Source organism: Odocoileus virginianus, chromosome 6 (assembly GCF_023699985.2).
Source record: "Odocoileus virginianus isolate 20LAN1187 ecotype Illinois chromosome 6, Ovbor_1.2, whole genome shotgun sequence".
In the NCBI taxonomy this organism is placed as follows: Eukaryota; Metazoa; Chordata; class Mammalia; order Artiodactyla; family Cervidae; genus Odocoileus; species Odocoileus virginianus.
The window spans coordinates 3,718,426-3,733,428 of record NC_069679.1 but is presented as its reverse complement, the minus strand read 5'-3'; the positions used below and the strand labels follow the sequence as shown (position 1 = coordinate 3,733,428).

General features: G+C 40.6%; 1 protein-coding gene and 1 long non-coding RNA gene across 6 annotated transcripts in view; one reads left to right on the top strand and one right to left on the bottom strand.

Annotated features, from left to right (window-relative positions):
• The window catches only part of LOC139035548 (uncharacterized), a 22,141-nt gene extending 18,189 nt beyond the window's left edge, over positions 1-3,952 (top strand). The window contains exon 2 of the long non-coding RNA XR_011488123.1: positions 3,688-3,952. This is a non-coding gene — a long non-coding RNA (uncharacterized lncRNA). The remainder of the gene's footprint in view (positions 1-3,687) is intronic.
• The window catches only part of BHMT (betaine--homocysteine S-methyltransferase), a 22,346-nt gene extending 7,343 nt beyond the window's left edge, over positions 1-15,003 (bottom strand). The window contains exons 1-7 of one of the 5 annotated variants that reach the window (XM_070468602.1): positions 14,152-14,491; positions 13,233-13,300; positions 11,713-11,776; positions 9,985-10,117; positions 3,738-3,856; positions 1,055-1,246; positions 558-705 (exon numbers count right to left, since the gene is read on the bottom strand). In XM_070468602.1, coding sequence (XP_070324703.1) covers positions 558-705; positions 1,055-1,246; positions 3,738-3,856; positions 9,985-10,117; positions 11,713-11,739 — 619 coding nt within the window. In that variant the 5' untranslated portion in view covers positions 11,740-11,776; positions 13,233-13,300; positions 14,152-14,491. Of the gene's footprint in view, positions 1-557; positions 706-1,054; positions 1,247-3,737; positions 3,857-9,984; positions 10,118-11,712; positions 11,777-13,232; positions 13,301-14,151; positions 14,492-14,663 lie in introns of those variants that run through there. The other 4 variants (XM_020897769.2, XM_020897771.2, XM_020897768.2 and 1 more) reach the window with 4 other exon arrangements.

Sequence of the window (15,003 nt, the reverse complement as noted above, 5' to 3'; positions counted from 1 at the left end):
CGTCAGGTTTAAAGTGAGGCAGCTTTGAAAACAGTCTGTGAATTTTCCCTAACTGAAATGAAACCCAATATTAGGGATGGAAATTATAGAAAAAGATAAATTGAATATTCAATATTTCATATCAAAGGATTTTAAATTTTATGATACTAATTACAAAAAGTTAAGCATACCAGTAATTTATGGAAAATGGAAAAACTTTGGCAAAGGGGGCAACTGTCTTGAAAGATATTAATATCTAAAGACCTCAACTTGAGATAAATTTAAAATAAAACATAATTTGTCCTAATACTCTTTATGATCTACCAAAATTCTTCTCATTTCTAGGTATTAAACCTTCAGTGTAGATCTAGTTGCCCCTTTCAAAAGGCTGATGGGTGTACGTTTTTTTGTTTTTTTACATTTTTTCTCTTTGAGACGCAATAATGTATCAGCATTCTTAAGAAAGTAAATGAATGATTTTCCTGTAACAAAAGTAGTATACAGTGATTCATAGATGGACCTGTGTTTGTATGTCATTTAAAAGACACACTAGTTGCAAGTCAATCAAAATCTATCACCTGCTTTAACCAGGCGCACTGCACACTCGCCGGGGGTCACGCTGTGCAAGTCTCCCTCTGGGCCGATGCACAGAGTTGCCGCCACTGGTTTCCCTGATGCTTTCAAGGCTTCAACTGCCCATACAGCCTCTTCAACGTGTTCAAAATACTGAAATAAGTTAAAGTCAAAGTACTTTTAATTTTGCTTCTCCCCAAATAATTTGAAAACTTATCCTATTGCATATAACCTAATTATCCCCAGATGAGTGTTTCTTAATCTCTGAGTTGTGATTCATTAGCATTTAAAAAACAGAATAGAATGGTGATTTCTGTGAATTGCATTCCAAAGGTTTGAAGAATGCTATATTACATCAACTGAATCACATTTAGTTGAAGCCCTAAATTGGAAGAAGTTTTCGAAAATAAATATTACTGGTACTAGTCATGACTGGTACGTAACTCCAAATGGTCCTCGTAAGAGTAAAGGCATCATCTCACTTTTGATAGTATCTATTTACCTCTGCGATCAAGAAGTCCACGTTCTTCCTCATGAAGACCTCTAACTGTTGCTGAAAGACTTTTTTGACTTCAGTTTCGCTCTTGCAGCTAAGGTACGAAGGTGTCTGGCTCACGCCTCCTGCTACCAAAGCATCTCCTTCATCAGCCACTTGCCGCGCAATGTCACAAGCGGCTTCATTGACTTTCTGCCCCTAAAAAGGGTGAATATATGGTATGGTTACATTTTCATGTGAAATTGAAGCAAAATTGTTATTCAAATGTCTACATTTCAGTTGTATGTTACAACAGTGATTTTATTTCAGAAAATGAGAGTGATGGAATAGTTCAATGTTTACGGAGTTGAACAATTTGTAGTAACAACACTGCCAATAACAGTGACGAAAAAATAAATCTTACGATGGTATTTAGGGATATTACATTATACCAAAGATCTGTGAGAGGGTAAAAGTCTTTCTGTAAAAGGATCTGGTATCTTCTGGGACTTCTCTGGTGGTCTAGTGGTTGACTCCGCACTTCACTGCAGGGGGCATGAGTTCAACCCCTGATCAAGAGCTAAAATCCCACATGCCGCAACATGTGGCCAAAATAAGCAAATATATAAAAGGATCTGATATCTTCCAATGCTTAAACTGCAGTTAGAAGAATACCTAGCAAATAGTGGTGGTGATGATGATTTGCTTTTTTGATTAATAAAAATAAACTAATTAAAATGACTACAGAATTCATGACTTTTTGTCATTATATTTTATCAATTAACAGATAAATGTATCACAAGTAAGGTCTTTTTGAAGTTTTTTTTTTCATTTAAGATTTTATTTTATTTTTTTCATTTATTTTTATTAGTTGGAGGCTAATTACTTTACAGTATTGTAGTGGTTTTTGTCATACACTGACATGAATTAGCCATGGATTTACATGTATTCCCCATCCTGATCCCCCCTCCCACCTCCCTCTCCACCCGATTCCTCTGGGTCTTCCCAGTGCACCAGGTCTGAGCACTTGTCTCATGCATCCAACCTGGGCTGGTGATCTGTTTCACCCTAGATAATATACATGTTTCAATGCTGTTCTCTTGAAACATCCCACCCTCGCCTTCTCCCACAGAGTCCAAAAGTCTGTTCTGTACATCTGTGTCTCTTTTTCTGTTTTGCATATAGGGTTATCGTTACCATCTTTCTAAATTCCATATATATGTGTTAGTATACTGTAATGGTCTTTATCTTTCTGGCTTACTTCACTCTGTATAATGGGCTCCAGTTTCATCCATCTCATTAGAACTGATTCAAATGAATTCTTTTTAATGGCTGAGTAATATTCCATGGTATATATGTACCACAGCTTCCTTATCCATTTGTCTGCTGATGGGCATCTAGGTTGCTTCCATGTCCTGGCTATTATAAACAGTGCTGCGATGAACATTGGGGTGCACGTGTCTCTTTCAGATCTGGTTTCCTCGGTGTGTATGCCCAGAAGTGGGATTGCTGGGTCATATGGCAGTTCTATTTCCAGTTTTTAAAGAAATCTCCACACTGTTTTCCATAGCGGCTGTACTAGTTTGCATTCCCACCAACAGTGTAAGAGGGTTCCCTTTTCTCCACACCCTCTCCAGCATTTATTGCTTGTAGACTTTTGGATAGCAGCCATCCTGACTGGTGTGTAATGGTACCTCATTGTGGTTTTGATTTGCATTTCTCTGCTAATGAGTGATGTTGAGCATCTTTTCATGTGTTTTTTAGCCATCTGTATGTCTTCCTTGGAGAAATGTCTGTTTAGTTCTTTGGCCCAGACACGATCCTCTACATAGAAAACCCTAAAGACTCTACCAGAAAATTACTAGAGTTAATCAACGAATATAGTAAAGTTGCAGGATATAAAATTAACACACAGAAATCCCTTGCATTCCTATACACTAACAATGAGAAAACAGAAAGAGAAATTAAAGAGACAATACCATTCATCATTGCAACAGAAAGAATAAAATACTTAGGAGTATATCTACCTAAAGAAACAAAAGACCTATACATAGAAAACTATAAATCACTGATGAAAGAAATCAAAGAGGACACAAACAGATGGAGAAATATACCGTGTTCATGGATTGGAAGAATCAATATTGTGAAAATGGCTATACTACCCAAAGCAATCTTAGATTCAATGCAATCCCTATCGAGCTACCAACGGTATTTTTGAAGTATTTAAACCTTAAAAACTGACTCTTGTCCTCAAAATATCACACAGATGCATGGAATTTTAGAATTCCTTTTTCATTTTAGAGATGAAGTTGTTGATTTGATGGGATAGGTAAGTGGTTTGCCCAGCATCACACAGTTAACTGTAGCTCAGCTAGGAATACTCTAGATTCGCTGACTCCTGCCATATATGACCTTTCTCCTATACTGTCACATTAAAAAACTGTAAAGATCTAAGAATTTGTAAGGATACTCACTCAACAACTTAGTCAAAAGGCTTGGAAAATCATTAATAGTTAAATACTTCTTTGATCTGCTTCATTAAATGCCTTTTTGTTAATTTGGGGGACTCTAGCTAAGACCTAAGAATATTATTCACACATACCTCATTTCTGTTTAAAACAAAACGAAACTCTAACAAGGCTCAACACTTTTTTCTACAGGAGCTTTGTTGATGACACAGGTGCCTAAGACACAGTATGGTGTTACTCACGGATATTTTCTCTGCAACATAGTTTCCCCTGTTCTCCAGCTTGTCTTCACTGGCATAGAAGGTGAAGGTCTGCATGACGTTGGAGCCAGCTCTGAGGAACTCCCGATGAAGCTGGCGAACTGGGAGATTGAAAGATATTCTTTGCTATCAGTTTATCAGCCTGTGATACTTTCAGAAGGCTCTTAGATAAACAAACATGAAAATATGCGCTTAAATTCCTGGTTGTCTGGCATTTGCTCATCCTGGGGGACAATGAGAGGTAGATATGGAGTCTCTTGCTAGGAGCAAGAGATTATCTCTATCAGCGATGTGGGGTGAAGGGAAGAGGGAGGTCCCACAGAGGAGGAATCATCTCAGCGATTTTGCTAGGCAGAGAACGTGGGGAAGGGCATTCCCTAGAGAGGGAACAGCCCAAGCAAAGATAAGGAGGCAGAACAGTCTTGGCATTTGGGGGAATGACAAACAGCCTGGATGGCTGGGGCTGAGGATATGCTGGAGAAGTCGTGGGAGACAGACTTGGAGAGGTGGGCTGCCAGACAGAGTGCAAATGACCTTGCACATCATCCCAGGGAGTCTAGGCTCCAGACCATAGATATTGGGGAAACATCAACAGTTTTAAAGCAATTGGTTAATATGATTAGTTCATTGTTTTTGAAAAATAATTCTGATAGCAGAGTTGGAGTAAGGTTACCAAGCTAGGTTCACAGATGAATACCATGTGGAAAAGCTTTCATGGCTGCAGGAAATATAGTGGGAAGTTTTTGTTTTCCATTTAATCAAATGTATGCAATTTAAAGAGTTATCCATTATCCTTTGCTCTAAAATAGTGGTCCTAAACTCTAACTGCCCATTACATAACCCTGCAAGCTTTTAAAAAATTATGAATATTAGGGTCAAATCCATGTATATTCTAATTTAATTGGTTCAGGGTAGGGCACAGGCAATTTTTTGGAAAGGTTTCTCAACTGATTCTTACTTTCGGTTTTGTTGAGCATCACCATTCCAAGAGAGCAGAAGGTTGTTCCTTTTATAAAACAATAGTGAGACTCGGTGTTATGTTTTTGTCAAGAGAAATGACTGGGCAGAGTAAGAAGTCAGAAGTTGTATTTTGGACACTAAAATTTATTTCTAAATTTCAGAGGCCTGTAAAATCCACAGGTTTGGGAGCAACCACATTAGAGTCTAAAAAATTACTTGGACACTGGTGTTCTTAGTCCTTCGGGGTCTAAGACGAGATTAGTCTGGTGGCTTTGCAGCCTAGATGCCTAGTGGAGTGCCAGGAACATAGGAAGCATTTTTGTTTGTGTTTGTTTATAAATGGACTTAAAGGTGAGGCCAAAAAAACACGCACAAAAAACTGTAATGTATGTCAGAAAATGGATTCCTAAGTTTGAAGCCAAATCTTTGCTTTTAAAATCATGGAAACTTTAGATCTCAGTGGGAACTTGAAAACATTCATAAATTAGGGCGTTTCAAAGTTGTTTTAATTCACAACAGAATCGACTGAAAACCCTTACGTAGAGTAATCGGGAAAACACAGCGCTGTGGCAGGAGTAGGGGAGAAGGAACTACAGGCTTGGCTCCTGTTCTCCGTGACAGAATGGCTTATGAGTGACAAGTCCACCCTGGTGGTCCTTCGATGGATTTCCAGAGACTGTACAACACAAAATGAAAACCCTGGAGTAGTGTGCAAATTGTTTGCATGTACAAACATGTTATGATTCTCAGAGGGCCTATAAGTTTTATCAGATTTTTCCAGAGGGCAGTGATTCAAAAAAGTGAAGACAACTTTCACTTTTAATCGATTTGATTATTCCTTCATGCTCCTTAAAAAAGGAGAGCTTCTCCAAGTGTGACCTTACTAGGTTCACCTGGGAACAAATATTCAGATTCCTCAAAGCCTTCCAGGCCCAAATTCATTTCCAAATACAATGCTAATTCCATTGAGTGCAAGAACTACAACTTTTGGCATAAACTTTAGTAGGAGAATTAGTCTGGTGATTTCTGCCTATCCTTTCAATATCTATTTCCTGTCATCATGAAACTCTTGAGTCTTCATCCTCTAACCAGTAACATAGGATGTGACTGGTTCCTAGAACAATGATACAATCTATACTAATTATATTCATTTTATAGCTTTAAACTCTCCATTATACTAGTCTCATTTTAGCATCATAGAAGCTAAATATTACCAAGTATGTATTATACTTGACATACAATGTAATATACAATATTATATAAGTATATATGTGCATATATACATGATCATATATGTATATGATCCAGATATATATGTATAGAGCATAGCTATTACCTTGTAAATTTTCTGAGAAAGGCGAGTCTTTGGAATTCCACACATAACTCTAAAAAGTCAAAAAAAAAATTTTGCACTATTTCTTCACTGGGATAATAAATTTGTAGCAAAATCACTTGGGAGCAAAGTGACTTGAACTAATGTGAGGATATTTATAATTGTATCCCATTTAGAGTGAGTAGTCATATATATTGATGCAAAAGGAGTATTAATGTGTTTGATGGGGGCTGGGGGAGCACTTTAGATCCTAAAGAGAGTGTTACACAGTATGTAGCATATCTAATGTATTAATTTTCTAAAATTTCCTCAAATTCTGGATTCTAAGACACATTTGGCCCCAACAGGGCTTGGATAAGAGATGGTAGATCTGTAGCGTAATTTTCCTTTCCTCACTGCTTACAGCTCCCAAAAGTTAAGCCCAGGTACCAATCCTACAAAAATGTTTTGGGTGCCATTCAGTTTGCAGGGAAACTTATCAGAATCGATATGAATTCCAGCTATCACCCAGTCAAAATTAGAAAAGCGCCTGCAGAAAACAAACTCATTTGCATAAAACAGCATGACACTGACCATTCTCTCATTGAGAGCATGAGTGTGCGTGCGTGCTGAGTCGCCTCAGTCATGTCTGATTCTTTGCAACCCCGTGGGCTGTAACCCGCCAGGCTCCTCTGTCCTGTGGGCTTCTCCAGGCAAGATTATTGGAGTGGGTTGCCATGCCCTCCTCCAGGGGATCTTCCCAACCCAGGGGTCAAACCCATGTCTCTTATGTCTCCTGCATTGGCAGGTGGGTTCTTTACCACTGGCGCCACCTGGTTTTAAATACCTTTCACCCCTCCCCTCCTTGAACAGGTTAAATACATCTGAAGTCCTATGAAATGTTTCTATGAAGATGCATTACAAGCAGGAGATTTGTCTTGTCTGATGCATCCTGGAGTTGCACTGGGGTTGACAGAGTTTGAACTAGGCACTGGCAGACCTGAATATATGGGATCTCAATCTGTAGCAGAACGGATTAAATCTAATAACTCAGAATTATGGAGTTTTCATTAATTCTTGAAAAAGCAGGCAGCTCCCAGAAGAAAAAGTAGAGCAAATGCTCAATACATTTAAATAAGCTTAAAATATTCAAGACACAAATGGCTAAGAGATCAAACGTGCTGTTTCTGCATTAATAAAATCAAAGGAAATCAGAGCAATTTCTCTTGAACTCCTCTAATGTGTAACTTTAAGAAAGAAAATGTGACTCACAAAATTGAAACTTGCAGTTTAAACAAGAGTATTATTTTGTTTTCAAGGCAGAGTTTGGGCAAAGGTAGTTTATTGTTAATGTCAGTTTGGCCCAAGAAATATTTCATTCTGAGTTTACCCCAGCACTCAAACCTTAAGAAACAAAACATGGATATATTAGAAATCCTCCGTCTGAGGTCTTAATTATTCCACTGTATTCCTTACATCACTTTAATGCAGTGCTTCTGAAAGTGAGGTTCACCTTGCCATTATTTGGGGTCAGGTATTATAAATATGCAGGTTCCTGGACCCCCTCAAAACCTAATGAAACCAAATTTCTGTAAATGAGGGCTAGGAACCTATAATTTTTAACAAATTCCATTGGTGAATCTAAAATTTGAGATCTACTATTGGTTTAGCTTCCCAAACCTCCTTATTTGACTTTTTTTAAAATGGTAGAGCACACAGTATTATTTCTACTTTTATTTGGACATATAAAAGTTGTGTACATTTGCTAGATTTCATAGTGTGACTATAGCTCTTTTACTTTTGATACTTTTTAGGGACTGTGTGAATTGAACACATTTCTGTACTTCTCTAGCAGAAATAGATGGATACAACCAAGAAACAGACTGTTAAATCGCTAAGTTGTGTCTGACTCTCTACGACCCCGCAGACTGCAGCAAGGCAGGCTTCCCTGTCCTTCACACTCTCCCGGAGTTTGCTCAAACTCATGTCCATTGCGTCAGTGATAGCACCCAACCATTTCCAAGAAGTAGATTAATGCAGTCAAAAATATTAACGAGATAAGAAACAACTCAGTCAAGTGAATAATAACAATAGTTAATACTTGTGTTTAACATGCATCAGACACTATTTTAAATACTGCACATATAGTTTAATCCTCATAACAAATTTATGAGGTAGATGTCAGTATTATCTCAGTTTATACACAGGGAAGCTATGTAATTTCCCCGAGGCCATACAACCTAGTAACTGTGTCAGGATTTGATCCAGTTAGTCTGGGTCTAGAGTCTGTACTGGATCTGAAAGCGGTATTCTCTCTGATTAGGTTCTTCATTAGTTTCCATCCTTCATTTCTGAGTTCACGGAAACATGCTCTCCTTTACCATAAAGAAGCAACTTTATTATCGTATACGATATTCACAAGAACTCTGGCTTCCTCTGAAAGATTCAGATTCTTTCCAAGGGTCGATTGCTGCTGACTTACGCCTGAGACCCTCCTTAGGAAGTGCCTTAGGCCAAAGCGGGAGGGGAGATCAAGCTTGTGTGTAGGGCTTGGTCTATTCACAGGGGGAGAACGCAAACTAGCCCCCTTGCCTCAATCTGGGGCAACTCTGAGGGGCCTGTCCAACTCTGAAGCTCCTTGAGGGCTTGGCTGGAACCTGTGTTGCGACTCCTCACAGCTTAGCTCTTTCTGCTGCTCAATCCTGCTTGCCTTGCTCCTTTAGAGGTACTGTTTCTTGAAAATACTTCCTAGTAGAACTCTTGAGCACAAATCTCCACTTCATTATATGTTTCCTGACTGGTCTGACCTGCAAGAGCTAAAGCCACAACCAGCCACAGGAAATTACTCTTCAAGCATTGTTCTGGAGTCAGATCCCATTCTGGCCAGCTGGAACACCCACCCATTCAGAGTTCTCAACCAGAAAAGTACTCTATTGCCAAAAGTTAAGATCTGATTAGGAAGAAATGGGACTTGAGACCTGGAATAAAGACATAGTTGGATTAACCCATCAACCTTGAAAACCCCACATCCCCCTGAACTCTCTGGGTCTGTAGAAGTGGCCCATTTCCTCCCCTTTTAAAGATTAATCCTTCTCTATTGCTTAAGGATGATACAGAGGCCCTGAAAGACAAACATTTATTCCTTTCAGGCTGCATCCTACCTCCCTTCCTAGCCAAAAAGACTTGTAATCAAGAAAATAAGGTGAGAATAAGGTTTGTGGATACAGATGCAGCATAGGTAGATGGCTGAATTTAAATAGGGTGGAGCTAGTATACAATGAATTTAACTAGTTGGCAAATACAGACTGGAAGAGGGCTTATCTGCAAGATGGTGACTGACGCTATATCATGGAACTTAAAGTGGGTTAAGGAAGGAAGGTGGACTTATGGGGAAGAATGGGTAAAACTCACTAAAATGAGAGAGATGAAGGACAGAGTTATGATGAGATTGAAGAATAGGAGTACTAGGAAGAATGAGCAGAAAAGATAGGAGGGGGTGTGGCCAGAGAATATGGTACTTGTCCTTGAGATTTCAGAGGTGGACAGCTGTTGGTGATGGCAAGGCCTAGGAGTGGGTTGCTGAGGTAGGGATGGAGGAGAGTTTTGCTGGAGATGAGGAGGAAGTCAGGGTACTAATAGAAAGAGTGCTGGATGAATCACATATATGGGTGTTGGAGGAGGTAGGTAGGGGCAGAGGAGAAGGAAGTGAGCCAGGTTCTAGACTCATCTAGAGCAAGGAGCAGGGAGCGAGAGGGAGACACAGGTGACAGAAATAAGGAGGGGCCACTGGTATTTACCCAACAGGTGAATCTATATTTGTACACGGCACACTGCCCAGCAGGCAGTAATAAATACTTGGGAACCGTAGCATGGAGGCATCTGTTTGATGGCGTGCTCCTAGACATGGGTCACCACAGTCGTCTTTTGTGAGAACTTAAAATAGAGCTGTGCACCAACCTGCTTCTGGGTGTTCCACGGCAGCTTCTGGGGTCCAGGGCCCTGCCTTCACGTAGCCCCTCTTCTCCAGCGCAAAGACAAACCCTCCATCTCCAATGATGACCTCTCCAGAGTTCAGCCGTTCCAGGATGCCCTAACGTTGTTGGGGTGGGGGGGATGGAGAAAATGAAAAATGAATCATTTGAATTTTTAATACAATTTTCTACTCATTTCTACAGTAGAACTTTTGCTCTCATATTGTTGAGAAGTATGATTTCTTTAAAATTCTCAGAAAATACATATATATTTTATTCAGAAATTTGTGACTATAAGGCAAACCATCAGAATGCTCATATAATAAAAGCTTGTGTATCCATGTGTATGTGCCAGGGATGGGGGTTTTTCAGAACACACTAAATAGTATTTGAAGGATATTGTGGGAGGATGTTATGTTTGAATAAATATCTTCAGAAAGATTAAATGAAAAGGTTTTGTTGTAAAGCCTCAAATGAATACTTAAGCACACATTCTTAAAACAGTGACTGTCAGTCTTTCTCCTTTTTCTATCAATAAACAAAAGAGAGGATTATGTTTTATAAAGAAGTTGAAGTTGCATATGATGCTACAAAGGCGTTTTGAGACTGAAAAGTCAAAATATATTTGGTGAGGACAGAAGGCAGAAGATACCACCACAAAGATGGCCAAATCAATTAAAGATTAACGTCTTTGGTGCTAAAATTCAGTTTCCATAACAGCAGCTGCATTATGCTGTCCAGAAAGTCGTAAGTATGCATGGCCTGCTCTCTGCAAGTGAGAGAACTGGGAAGAAACCAGTAAATAAAATATTTGTAAACTGATTTCCAGTCCAACTTGCATACCTATTCCATTTACTATACATGCAATTATTACCTTGGTGTTAAAATAGCAACTTTGAACTTAATATTTTTAAAGTGATTTGTGAATTAGTAATATTCTTGTAGAATCATTTATTTCAAAATATTATAAATTTAAAAATACTCTGATTTTGTGTGTGTGTATATGCTAAGTTGCTTCATTTGTGTCTGGCTCTGTGATCCTATGAACTGTAGCCTGCCAGGCCCTTCTGTCCGTGGGATTCTCCAGGCAAGAATACTGGAGTGGGTTGCCATGCCCTCCTCCAGGGCATCTTCCCGACCAGGGATAGAACCTGTGTCTCCTGCAATGCAGGCGGATTCTTTACCACTGAGCCACTAGGGAAACCTCTCTCTGATTTTACAAAGGAGGAATTAAAAGTCCAATCTCTGAGTAATTTACACAGTCTCCCAGGTCAGCCCCTAGAGGGCTCACTGATTATTTTACCCTCAAATAGTATCTAGATTTGATTTTAAATGGGAGAGAGGAGAGTGGGACAGCCCTGAAAAGATCATGTAAAGTAATAACCTGGAATGTACATATCTACTGTGTTCCATTTATTGCCATTAATGGTTAATAAATGCTGATGTAACAAAGGTTACAAAATCTGAGAGGCAGTCATAAGAATTTGAATGGCGTCTTGAGTCCTTACCACCTTCCGCCCCACCCCATGTGAATTCAACAGCTGGTGCTCAGAGAAAAGAAACATCTGACGTTTCTACTTTAAAGCAGTATAACAGGAGGATGTGCTATCTGTTCTTCTTTGTTTAAATTGTGAAGTAATTTTACAGTTGCTTTTCACAACGTTCTGTTAGTTTCTGCTGCACCACAAAGTGAATCAGCTATACGTATACATACATCTGCTCTTTTAGATTTCGTTCCCATTTAGGTCACCACAGATCACTGAGTCGAGTGTCCCGTGCTAAACAGGAGGCTCTCATTAATTATCTGTTTTATACATGGCAGTGGACACATGTCAGTCCCAATGTCCCAGTTCATCCCACCCCATGCTTCCCTCCTTGGTAACCCTAAGTTTGTTCTCTACATCTATGACTCTATTTCTGCTTTGCCAACATGTTTACCTGTACCATTTTCCTGGATTCCACATATATGTGTTTTCTATTCTTGGATAACTTTTCCAGATAGAAAAAATTCAAGTATTGAAGTCCATGAGATAACAACTACAAAGTATAGAATTCATCACACGTAATTTCAAAATCCAAATACCTGCCATGATTACAATGTGTCTAAATGTCACATCTTAGAACTACAGCTTTGATCATTATGACCCAATTAATAAGAAAAATGGATATATTGCTAATCAGTACAGTTGTATAAAAATATGAACAACAGTCAAATACATGAGATATGACTGGCTACAAATTTCATTTGGGTGAAATAATTCATACTTTGTTCAGTCACCTAGAAACTCTCACTGAACTCTTGTGTGTGTTTTCATACTTTAGTGCCACAGCATCTTGATGTACAGCGTAGCTAACAATCTGATATTTGGTGGCGAAGTGGCTAGTGGTGATTCAGTTACCAGGCTGTACATGAATTTATTGAACAATTTCATCAGGAAAAACACTTAGATTCTACTGCATTTTAATTTTAAAATTTTATTTATTTATTTTTAATTGGAGGATAATTACTTTACAATGTTGTGTGGGTTTGGATGAACCCAGAACCTGTTATGCTTTCCTGGTGACTCAGACAGTAAAGAATCTCCCTGCAATGCAGGAGACCCATGTTCCATCCCTGGGTTGGGAAGATCCCCTGGAGGAGGGAATGGCTACCCATTCCAGTATTCTTGCCTGGAGAACCCACGGAGAGAGCAGCCTGGAGGGCTACATCCATGGGGTTCACAAAGAGTCAGACTCGCCTGAGTGACTAAGCACATGTGAGGCACGGAGCCTCTTATACAGAGTGAAGTAAGTCGGAAATAAAAAAGCAAGCATTGTTTATTAATACATATAAATGGGATCTAGAAAAATGGTACTGATGAGCCTATCTACAGGGCAGGAATGGAGATGCACATGTAGAGAATGGACTTGTGCATTTTTAAATAACTTGAACTTCAGATTTTTCTGTTCATTTTTTTGTTTTAAAATGGAATGTGCTATGAGAAATTGCTCAAGACATTGTTTGTGAAAAGGTGTTGCAGTGTTTAATATCAGACTGTTTTTGTTTAAAAAGTACATATTTGCTAGACAATAAACTAGCAGAATATACATCAAAATGCAGCAGACACTGCTGTTAGCGTTGTTCCTAGCTGTTTACAATGAACAAGCTTTGTAACATATTTTAATTTTAACCAGAAGTGTAGACATGGTATTGTCCATATTTTAACAGTGACATAGGCATGGAAACCAGCTTACCAAAGAAACTTTTTTCTTCTCCTTTTATGTCCATCTTGCTAAAGTAATCCTTTAAAATGTTTCATTTCCTGAGTTTGAGTTTGGGGAGTGGATTAGAATTTATGGCAATGCAAATGGGCCAAAGCAAAAATATTTTTAAAATCTCTATGGGAATCATCCTTTCCAGCCATATATTATTTTAGTAGATATAGGGATTGGCAAAAATTCTCTAAGTGAACAGGTGACAGCCTATAAGCAATGGCCATCTCAACATCTTAAATCCTTGGACTTCATGGCATTAAAATTTTTTAATTGAATTTTTTTTTCCTTATGTGAAGGTATTTTTGAGGTAGGGTCATCCCTTTAGAAACTAGGTACTACCCATTTCTAGAAGGCTGCTGCTGCTAAGTCGCTTCAGTTGTGTCCGACTCTGTGCAACCCCATAGATGGCAGCCCACCAGGCTCCCCCTTCCCTGGGATTCTCCAGAGGGATGACTGGCAATGAATTTGTCCTCAGGGGTATAGTTGGCCAGCCCTGTCTCCTTCCTTGCCATTCCCTAGCCTCTGCCAGGCACGGGGTCGGGTGTTTTGACACCCAAGGGGCAAGGATACTCCCTCCTCCTTCTCATCCTGCTTCCAGCTGTAACCTTGTTATCAGTCCATCCACCCATCTATCCACCCCTTCCCTCCCCGACTCCCCGGCCTCCCACCCCCACCCCAACCCTGCACCACCCAACTAGAAGAAGGCCTGCAGTCTGGACAGAAACACTAGTCCCAAGGGAACGGTGGCCTTCTTACTGGCTTTTTATTTAAAAAACTCAGCCGTCCTTTCTCAATATCTTAGGGCCATTGTGCTTAATTTTTCTTAAACAGTCTTTTCGAGGCCTGCACGGTACACTGTTCTGTGATTTCCGAATCTAAACTGCCTGTGAAAACTTACCATCATCCACCCAATGCCAGAGCCTTAGGACTGGTGAGAACCTTGCAGGGTGGGGTCCCCAAGACGAAACGGTTGGAGCCTAGGCTCGCGCCTTCTCTCGCTAGGGGCGCCGAGGGGTGCGCGCAGACCCGGAGGAACCCAGGCGCGCAGCAGGTGACTCCAAGTCCCACCTCCCACCGCCAGAGGGGAGGGAAGTCGCACCTTGGGGAGTGTTCTGGTCTTGGGGTGCAGGACTCAGAGCTTTAGGGGTGCCCTGGAGTTGGGGATCACATAGCTCTAGAGGGCGCTGTGGTCAGGGGACAGGGGTCGGGGCTCAGAGGCGCCTTGGTGTTCTGAAGCAGCAGTTCTGGGGGCCCTGGGCTCTCTCCAGGCTGGGGGATGGGGCGGGGCTGGGGGGCTTCTGCTCTCTCTGGACTGGGGTGGGGTGCTGGGGACCCTCTGCTCTCTCCAGGCTGGGGTGCGGGGCTGGCCGGTCTAAACCCAGAGCACCCTGGGGTCCCCCGCACACTCACCTTCTTGGCATTTTTGCTGCCAGCCGGTGCCATTTTCCTGGTGTCCCGGACCGCACCTAACACGGTGGATGGATGAGGAGAGTGCTTCCCCCTGCGAAGCCTGGAGCCCCGGCTGGGTTCTTTATACCCGTTGCTCCGGGTGTGGGGTTCCCCAGCCTCTGCGCGGTCCAACAAGGGCCTTGGGCGGGGAACACGCCCACCAGCCCTTTATCCTTGCCTGTCGCTGCTTGGGAACTTGTATTAGGAGTTGGTGATCGAAATCGTTCTCCCAAATGGGAGAACTTATCCAGAAGAAAATTAGAAAACTATAAATAAACAATGAGGTTGCTCCGCGCTCAGG